The sequence below is a fragment of the Capsicum annuum genome, chromosome 10 (genome assembly GCF_002878395.1).
Source record: "Capsicum annuum cultivar UCD-10X-F1 chromosome 10, UCD10Xv1.1, whole genome shotgun sequence".
Lineage (NCBI taxonomy): Eukaryota > Viridiplantae > Streptophyta > Magnoliopsida > Solanales > Solanaceae > Capsicum > Capsicum annuum.
The window spans coordinates 35,943,399-35,953,992 of NC_061120.1; the positions used below are offsets into that span (position 1 = coordinate 35,943,399).

At 34.1% G+C, this 10,594-nt stretch overlaps 1 protein-coding gene across 2 annotated transcripts; it reads right to left on the bottom strand.

The window, feature by feature from the left end:
• Positions 1-2,823: 2,823 nt before the first annotated feature.
• Positions 2,824-4,425, bottom strand: LOC107844944 (ethylene-responsive transcription factor ERF109-like). 2 transcript variants are annotated; one of them, XM_047397886.1, is made up of 2 exons: positions 3,434-4,425; positions 3,211-3,344 (listed from the first exon to the last, which is right to left on the bottom strand). In XM_047397886.1, the coding sequence occupies exons 1-2, from the start codon at positions 3,942-3,944 to the stop codon at positions 3,244-3,246; spliced, it is 612 nt and encodes a 203-aa protein (XP_047253842.1). In that variant the 5' UTR covers positions 3,945-4,425; the 3' UTR covers positions 3,211-3,243. The 2 variants fall into 2 exon arrangements, with proteins under 2 accessions (XP_016544751.2, XP_047253842.1); XM_016689265.2 differs by having other exon boundaries at positions 2,824-4,165.
• Positions 4,426-10,594: the final 6,169 nt, after the last annotated feature.

The window sequence follows — 10,594 nt, forward strand, 5'->3', positions numbered from 1 at the left end:
CTATTTGAGAGACTCAGAGGGGTGTGCAAGAGAAGACAATTTATAAAACAGTTCAACAATATCAAAGCACTAAATGAGTGACAAGTAGCACATAAGGCCAACAAACACAATATCAAAATAATTAAAGCAAGTATAGTCAATATTACAAGCTCGAATTCTTATTAGTCCCCAGCGGAGACACCAGAGATGTTACACCACTTTTCTGCTCGAGGATGGAGGTCGAAGAATTTTTTCAATTAAAGTGACGATATTAAATAGGGATTAATTTATTTACAGAGTTGCCACTTGAAATTGAGTTATGGTGTTCCAAGTCACTTTTTGAATCCCTAATCAAAAGGAAATGACTTTTTTATTTTGATCTGCGAAAATAGAAGACTGATTAAGGAATTCTGTTAACCGATGGGAAGGTGTGAGGCACCCCTCGAGTTTCGTGGTTCTAGCACGGTCGCTTTATTGACTTACCTTAACTTAAACTATTTTAATAAGTTATGTTAGGTCCTAGGTTCGCTCATTATCTTATATTAAATAAATCAGTGAAAATTTAATTTTAGAAAAATATTTATCAAGGTGCATTATTGCAACCTTGAATTTTAAAATGTCTCAAAAAGATGCGTATGTCGCATTCTTAATTAAAAAAAATATTTTAAGACGTATCTAAAATTTACCTAAATTCTTAATAATAAATTAAAGTAAAATTCTTTTACTACTATTAATTAAATTAATAAATAATTATTAAATTCTATTAATAAAATAATAAAATAAATAAAATACATAAATCTACCTATATTACGCTAAATTTAATATTATTTCCAAAATTTAATCTCTTCAAATTAAATAAACTCAAATTATATATTATAAGAAAAGTTAAATATAAAAATCTCGAGATTTGATCCGAACACAAATTCTCAATAAATAAATAAATAGATAAAAATAAACAATCTGAAATATACGATATCTCACTTCACAAAAATATATATAAATAATAATAAATTTTATTAGTATCAAATTTATTCATGCTTCATTTTTTCACTAATTATTAAATAAATTTTTTTATATTTTAATCAAATATGAAGAAACTTAGGTATTTATTCAAAAATAAAATAATAATAAAAGAAATATAAAATCTCTTTTCTCTCACTACATATTTAGTACTTCAGTTTTAAAAAAAATTCTCTATGTTTTATATCCATGGTAGTAGTAAAAGCTGCCGGAGCAACATTGGAAAAGGGAGAAGGAAGGGGATCGACGGGTCGCCAGAGCTGGTGTGGGCCGGCTGGTGGAGCAGTGCCGAAAAAAAGGGAAAAAGGAAAGGAGGTGGCGCAGTAACGAGGCTGATTCGCCAGTGGAGTTGTTGTCGCCGACGAATTTTTCATTATTTTTCTAGCAACGAAAGTTGCCGGAATAACGACGGGAAGATAAATTTTTGGAGTTTTTTGATATTTTTAGTCATATTTGAGAGAGAGTGTGGTGGCTGGCCACTTGTGGTGGCGGCAACACCAATTTGGGCAGTTACCGGCGAGTTTCGCTAATTTTTAAAGAAATTTTCGGCAAGTTTGACCCCTTTTTTTAGCAGTTTTCACTGATTTTAATAGGTTTTCGACAGATTTGACCGGACAACCCGTTTGGTAGTTGATTCCTTCTTGTCGGAGTACCGATGGATTCAAATAATGACGGAAGATGGAGAACGGCTCCGATTTCATGCTACAAAGGCGTTTCCAACGGGTTCCGGCGAACTCCTCACCAAAAAATTCAAAATTTTACTAATTTTTTCCTTGCCTCGTTCAACTCTCAATTTTTTTTCATTTCTACTCTCTTTCTTCAAATTTTCCTTTACTATTTTTTTTCTTTTCAACTTTTTTTTTACTGATTTTCCTTTTTCTTTCTCTGAGTTTGCAGAGATTTTTGTGTGTATGAAGTGTCCAGTGTGTGTGCATGTGAATGTGTTATAGTTTATATTATATTATGTTGCTGTGTGTTTTTGCTGTGTTGTGATGAAATTTGAAAATCAGTGTGATGTAGTATATGACAAGCGTGTGTGAGTCTGAGTATGCATGGAATTCAAATATATAACTATCCGGTAACTTAATAGTATAATATATAGTAACAAAAAGTTCACATAATCAAGTAATCATACATACTAAATAGTGCATGAAAACACTTGATATTTTCATTCATTCATTTCTACACTTAAACTTACAACATAAATGAAATAGGATTGAAATAAAATCTGTATGCCAACTTTTATTAAATACAAAATTAAGATATTGTCATCGAAACCTTGAACGAAAATATGAAACTTGAGTCACAACCTTTTGTCTTTTCTCTCTTTTACTTCTGATTTTGCTTTTACAGATATTCACTTTTTCTTTTTTTTTTCTAGATTTTCTTGTCAAAGTGTCTGATGATGTTCATGTACGTAGTTTTTTGGGGTGAAGAAAGCAAACATTCACTCTTTATTTTTTATCACTCTTTATTTTTTTTCTCTTTGATTGTCTCTGTCAAAGTGTCTAATGATGTTCATGTACGTTGTTTTCTGAGATAAAGAGTCCTTAAGTACAGAAATTATTGAGGGAAAAGATTGGGGGAGTAGTTATTTATCAGATAAGGAGGAAGATTTTTTTTTTTTAAATTTATTTATTTTAATAGAAGATAATAATAATAAACAAAAATAATAAATATAAATAAATAAAATAGTAAAATAATAATAATAACTAATTAATTTTTATATTTATGAAAACACCATAAAAATTTATTTTTTTTTTATCAAAATTAACTTTATTTATTTGTTTATTTTTAACTAAAAACAATTACTAAAAATGGAGTAAGAATTAAAATAATATCGAATCGATATAAATATTTAATTTAAATAAATAAATTAAAATTTAAGGGGAATCTAAAATCACGTGTCTACAATATCTTTTTAGTATTGTTTTTTAATTCTCTGTTAATAAGTTTCGCATGGGGACTTCTCCATTTCAAACCCAAATGCTCGGGCTTTCCATTATTCCTCCTCACTCCCCTTTATGCCAAAGTATCTTAATTAAACAACAAAAATGTAAGTAGTTTTAAAATTGGAAAAGAAATTTAGTTTGATAACACTATAATTTTTTCCCTCTTTTTCCTCTTCTCCGGCCTTTTCAATTCTTGTTAATTGTAAGTGATCAGAAGCTATGAGAAATATAGCCATTGGCGGAATCCGAAGATTCGCTATTGAAATTCATCGACCTTGGGAAATCTTAAATTTCATTGTTCGATATCATAAATTGATCCCAGAATTCCTCTTCTGTGTTGACTCCCTGTTGTAATTGTATAGGTAGTTGTTGTTGCTGCTGCAGCAGCAGCACCTGCAGGGGTGAAGACGATGAACTGTTATTACTCTGTTGTTGAATTGATGTGTAATCTGCAAATGAGAAATTAAGCTTAGCTCTAGGACCTCTAAATTCAATAGCTGCTCTGTCATAAGCTCTGGCTGTATCCTCTGCTGTAGTAAATGTTCCAAGCCATACTCTGGCAGCCCTTCTTGGATCTCTAATTTCCGCAGCCCATTTTCCCCATGGTCTCTGTCTCACACCTCTGTAATTCTTCTTCTTCTTCTTCTTCTTTTTCATTGCAGCAATCTTTGCCTTGTTGTTCTTGTTATCAGCAGCAGCCAGTGTTCCAAAATAGTTGCATCCTAAACAACCGTTTATCCTGCAGAATTGACAAGGCTCTGGTTTGGTGGGAACGCAAAACAGGGGTGGTTCAACAAAATTAGACATATTCGTAGATGGTGATGCGATGGTGGCACTGGTCATGGTCGTGGTCATAGCGTATCGAAATTCTTGAGCTGCATCTAGGACGGCAGAACTATGGGTACTGCCTGTTATAACATTCTTTAAAGCAGCAACCATGATTGAAAACTCTTGTTCGTCGCTGAATTTGGGCTGTGAAAGATGATGGTTCATTGAAGATGTTTCTTCTTATTTAGGTCTCTTGGTTGACCTCTGCGTTGTTGAAATTTGAAAAAGCTTCAAAAACTTAGGTCTTTGTGGGGTTCACTTGGCTTTCTGATTTTTTCCAAGTTTTTCGCTTTTATATACAAGGATGTAGGATGATAACAATTAAGATAAATATACTTTCTGAACACGGATTTGATTTTAGCTTAGCTGGCATATTAAAATCAAATTATGATTTTGTGGGCACGTGGGATTTTATATGATGAAATTGACATATGTGGTGGATTTGAGGATGAGGTGGTGGGTATACGGGTCAGGTTCCGGGTAATAGTTGATGACATGGCAGGAAGAGAGCGTTCACATGGTAATAGTGACTTTCGTAGACGGAGGAGCTAGACATGTAAAGGACGGTTTTCAAAGGGGATGACGTAATGCCTTTCACAACAGAGAGGGGTAATTCTGAAATATTAAGAGAAATCAGACAGGACTCGAGACAGCTCGCCAGTCAAACATTTCATCCCGTCTCGTGGAAGCAAATAGGACCAAAACGTTATTTGGTAGAGTATGTCAGAAAAGTAATGTATATATTAGTTTTGTATATTATTAATATTTTATTTATATATTTTTTTATTATATGTATTAGTAGTTGTATTAATTATACATTTTATTTAATACTATGATGTGTATTACTTTAGATTTGTTTGATAGAATTTAGAAAAATATTGTTAATAAATGTATTCGTAATGCGTGTGTTAGTTATGTTTGTATTAGTTATACTTGTATTTTTTATGCAATATTTGATTTGATATATTCAAAATAATATAAACTGTATAGTTTATTTTAAAAAATATTCTTTTTTACAAAAGTACCAACCATATATATGGTGGAAACGATGCAGAAAAGATTTTAGGATAATTCTATCTTGATTCATGCTAATGCATGTATTAGAATTCATTGTATTACTAGTACCATTGATTTTGAGATATTAGTAATACATAACTCAATACACAATAGAGTGTATAATCAGTACAGACATTAATTATACACCGACTAAAATAAATATCAAACAAGGTATTAGTAATATACAAGTATAATACATGACTTCAAGATTTATCGAGATATTTAATTTATCGATAACTAAACTTGAAGTATTAACCTGATGGTTTAACTGGAATCAATAAGAACTCACATGTGCAATATCAAGATAGGATAATACCCAAAAGCCAAAAACAATATTAAAAGATCATGATAATAATAATTATTAAATATTATTATTATAACATTTATCACAAATTATTGTGAATTCACAGCTGCTTTGCCATAAGGTGACGAAATTGACTCCTTTTAATTGGAGGAAACCATTTCAGTATCCAATTCCAATGTGTACTTGGAATTGATCACTACTACACCGCCTCCATTTGCATCATTTGTTCGTATTTTATTTGGATTTCTACAAATCCTTTTCAAGTTCATCACAGATTAGGTGTTATAAATCGCCCTACTGCTTTTATAAATAGAGGCAATACATTATTGAAATTTATAATCCGATGTAGTAATTTTTTGGTCCTAGTTGAAGATCTTTTTTTGCATCGAGTTGATCATTGTGCCATATTCAGAGTATTATCAGTGAGTTATTCTTCCGTAATTTGCTTATTATTGTTTCGTCTCTTCCCTTTTTTTTTTGTTAGGGTTGAAACAAATAGGAATATGCAACAATCAGCTTAGGGTGCGAGAATTTAACTTCGCCTCCGTACACTCTAAGACTGACCAATTTGGATTTAAGATGGTGACGAGAGTTTAACTTCGCCTCCGTACTCTCTAAGACCGACCAATTTGGCTTCAAGATGGTGGCTTTACAACAATTAGCTTAGGGTGCGAGAGTTTAACTTTACCTTCGTACACTCTAAGACCGACCAATTTGACTTTAAGATGGTGGCTTTGCAATAATTGACTTAGGGTGAAGAGTTTAACTTAGCCTCCGTACACTCTAAGACCAACCAATTTGACTTCAAGATGGTGGCTTGGAAACAATTGGCTTAGGATGCGAGCCTTTAGTTTCACCTCCGTACACTTTAAGACCGACTAATTTGACTTCAAGAAGGTGGCTTTGCAATAATCGGCTTAGGGTGCGGGAGTTTAACTTCGCCTCCGTACACTCTAAGACCGACCAATTTGACTTTAAGATGGTCCCTTTCACTGATGCACTATGCAATTGTATTCTTTAAGTATGAGCCCTTTCACCGATGCACTTATGTAATGGTCTTCTTTAAGTATAGGCCTTTTTTAATGGTCAGTTTAAGGTGCAAAGGGACAAATTTTGTCCACCTTAAGGCATGAAAATTTTGAAATCGTTTTAAGGATAAACTCGTGAGAGGTCAACTTAAGGTGTAAAGGGATAAATTTTGTCCATCTTAAGGCATGAAAATTTTGAGATTCTTGTAAGGATAAATCCGTGAGAGGCCAGTTTAAGGTGCAAAGAGACAAATTTTGTCCATCTTAAGGCATGGAAATTTTGAGATCATTTTAAGCATAAATCTGTGAGAGGTTAACTTAAGGTGCAAAGGAATAAATTTTTTCTACCTTAAGGTATGAAAATATTGAGATACTTTTAAGGATAAACCCGTGAGAGGACAACTTAAGGTGCAAAGGGATAAACTTTGTCCACCTTAAGGCATGAAAATTTTGAGATCCTTTTAAGGATAAACCCATGAGAGGTCAACTTAAGGTGCAAAGGGACAAATTTTGTCTATCTTAAGGCATGAAAATTTTGAGATACTTTTAAGGATAAACCCGTGAGTGTCCAGCTTAAAGTGCAAAGGGACAAATTTTGAGGCCTTAGAGATTTTGTCAACTTTCACTCGTAAATTTGATGATTTGAGCGGTTTAACTTTCAAATTTGGTGAATTTAAAGACTTCATCTTATGTGAAAAAAACTTATATTTTATTAAGGTTTGCCCCCATTGTGCCACAGTACTTAAAATGAGTCCAAAATTTAATCGAAGTATATACAGGCTCAACTTTCATATGACGGATTAAGCAGGAACATGTATTTTCATAACACTCATGTAATTGAACTTAGAATAAAATTCCAAGCGCCTACGTACCTCAATAAAGAGAATCAAGTCACAATGTAGTTCTGTGTAATTTTTTTTTTGGGTCCTAACTTTTGCCTAGGCCACCTCATTCGAGGTTTTCAACCTAGCAGACTTTTTTTGAGCCGTACACAGTTTATACTCTTGCGGTCCGGGAGTGGACATGCAGTTTATAGTCGTTCCTTAAGGAGTGCCATCTTCCTTCAAGAATAGTACTTTTTTAAGAACTTGGCATTGATAGGGCAAATCTTTATGCCATCTGCATGGACAAGCTTATAAGCACCATTTGAGTAAGCCTCTTGTACGACATATGGTCTATCCCACTTTGGGGTAAATTTCCCCCCAGACTTATGAGAAGTGATAATGGGTCTCCTTACTGCAAGGACTTGATTTCCAACTTGGAAGCACCTTAGGCGAACTCTTTTGTTGAAAGAACGAGATAGACAGGCTTGGTAACATTTAAGATTTTGTTGAGCCTCTAGCTTTTCTCATCATGAGCTTCTAACTTCACAAAATGCAACTTAGCATTTTATTCATCAATGAGCCATTCTTGAATAACCAATCTCAAATAAGGTATTTGATACTCAAGTGGCAGGACTGCTTCATCTCCAAAAACAAGTGAATATGGGGTTGCTTGCATCAAAGTGCGATAAGTCATTCTATATGCCCACAAAGCTTTTTACATTCGTTCATGAAAATCTCATTTGAACTTGGAGATAAATTTCTTCACCATATTGCATAAAGTCTTATTAAATGCTTCGGCTAGACCATTGGTGGAAGAATGGTACATAGAAGACTTGCGCTTCTTGAAACCAAAGAGATCACAAATCTTAATCATTAGTTTGTTATCAAAGGGCTTGCTATTATCGGTTATTATATATTGAGGGAATCCAAAGCGGTAGATGATATTCACTCGAATAAAATTTGCAACATTCTTTTTCTTTACTTCTTTAGAGCAACAACTCCAACCCATTTTAAAAAGTTATCTGTTAAGGCCAAGATGTACAAGTGTCCACCAAAAGATTTCAGCAGTGGCCCAACAACATCCATTCCCCAAGCATTGAATGACCAGGATGCTACAGTTGGGTGTAATACTTCAAGAGGTTGATGTATGAAATTCGCCTAGAATTGACAAACTTTGCATCTTCTAGCATAGTCCAAGCAATCTTTCACCATCGTTGACCTGTAATACCCATCCTTTTAATGCAAAAGTTATGCTTTGGTCCAGACTGATGTGATCCGCAAATTTCTGAGTGCTCTTCTTACAAAGCTTGAATTACTTCTTTCTCTCCTAAACACCATAAGAGTATCCCTTCAAATGATCTTCTGTATAATGTGTCTTTGTAGCAAAGGAAGCAAGGTGCATGACGAGGAATATCAGTCCTTCTCCTTGAATCCTATGGAAGTATCCCAAAACATAAGTAGTCAATGATAGGTTGTCGTCAATCTTTCTTTATAGCTTCAAACACGACGACGAGGTGCTCAACTTTATTTTCTATATCTTCACCCTCACACAAAGGTGGTACTACCCATTCTTGGCGGATAGTAGTTCATGTATAATTTGGCAGAGTTAAGGTTAAGGCCAAAGTAGATAAGGCATGATATGGTCTTAGCTCAGGCTTTCTAACTTTATAGCTTCCCAAAAGCTGCTTGACCACCAATTGGAAGTTACCAAAGACTTGTAATTATAGTTGCTTTATGTTGACAACCATATCAAGCCCAAGTATTAACTCCTAATATTCAACAATATTTATTAGAGCAACGGTTTGTTAGGGTAAAAGAGTATGGGATGACCTCTCCTTATAGAGTGACGAACACCACACTAACACTAGCTCTATCTTGATGTTCGACACCATCAAGGTACATCTTCCATGGGGGTCTGGCTTCAATAACCATTGTATCTTCGTTAGGAAGTTCATCGCTCAGTTTCCAGTCATCAGGTATCGAGTGGTTTTCTAAGAAGTCAATCAATGTGTGTCCCTTTACATCCTTTTTGGGAACGTACACAATCTCAAATTATTGAAATTTAAGGCACCATCTTGTAAGTCGGTCACTAAGGACTGGTTTTGATATTACAAAATTGATGGGATTTTCCCTAGACACAAAATGGAGAATATGAGCTTGAAAGTAGTGTTTTATCTTTTGAATTGAGAAGGCCAATGCCAAACATAACTTTTCGATTGGATAATACTTTAGCTCATTTGGAGTCATCATTCTGCTCAGATAGTAAAGAGAATTTTCTTTGCCTTCACTATTTTCTTGAGCTAGTAATGCTCCAACTGACTCTTTTGTGCCACGATGTAGAGTATCAACAGTTTCCCAGGTATGGATGTCGCAAGAACTGGTGACTTCATTTAAGTATGATTTGATACTCTTAAAAGCATTACTATAAGCTTGGTCCCATACAAATGGAGTGTCCTTCTTTATGAGACGGCTAAATGGTTGACATTTTCCAGCCAGGTTTCAGATGAACCTCCTTAAATATGCTAGCCTTCCTTGAAAGCTTTCTAACTTATGAATGTTTTGAGGCTTGGGCATCTTCAAAATTGCATCGACCTTGTCTTGATCAATTTCAATCCCTTGATGTCTAACAATAAAGCCAACGAACTTTCCATAAGTAACTCTAAAAGCATATTTCAATGGATTTATCCTAAGTTGGTATCTTCAAAGCTACTCAAATACCATTCTGAGGTCTTTTAAGTGGTCAAATCTCTTTCTTGACTTTACCACTAAGTCATCCACATAGTATTTAACATTTTTATAGAGTAAACCATCAAAGATGTTTTCCATTGCCTTTTGATAAGTGGCACCAGTGTTCTTTAAACCAAAAGGCATCACCTTGTAGCAATAAATACCTTTGGGTGTACAAAATGCAGTAAGCTCTTCATATTTTGGCGCCATATGAATTTGATTATAGCCGGATGAACCATCCATAAATGACATTGCCTCATAACTAGTGGTGGCATCAATCATCAATTCTGGTATGGGTATCAGAAAATCATCTTTAGGACATCGTTGTTGAGATCCCAAAAGTCAATACAAACTCGAATTTTGCCATTCTTCTTTCGTACTGGAAGAATACTTGAAATCCACGTGGGGTATTTAACTTCTCAAATAAATACAGCTTCGATGAGTTTATTGACCTCATTTTTAATCAATAGAATCAACTCTAGCCTAAAACACCTCTAGGCTTCTTAATAAGACGAACACCATTTTTGACCACCAACTGATGGATTGCTACTTTCGAATCTAATACAAGTATTTCCTTATAAATCCAAGAGAAGGCATTCATATATTCTTTGAGTATATCCATATAAGCGATTTCCTCCTCTATTTCTAGAAATGCACTCAAGTAAGTTGGTCTTGGGTCTTAATTGGTTCCAAGATTAAATTATTTTAAAGGATCTGTTGTGGATTTCACTACTTCTTCAAGTTGTGATGGAGCCTCTCCAGCATCTTCCTCCTCTTATGGATCATCATCGTTGATGGATTTGTGGTAACACTAGAAAGTATCTTCCATCTCTTCATCAACCTTTATTTGAGCTAAGATATCATTCTTATTTTGGG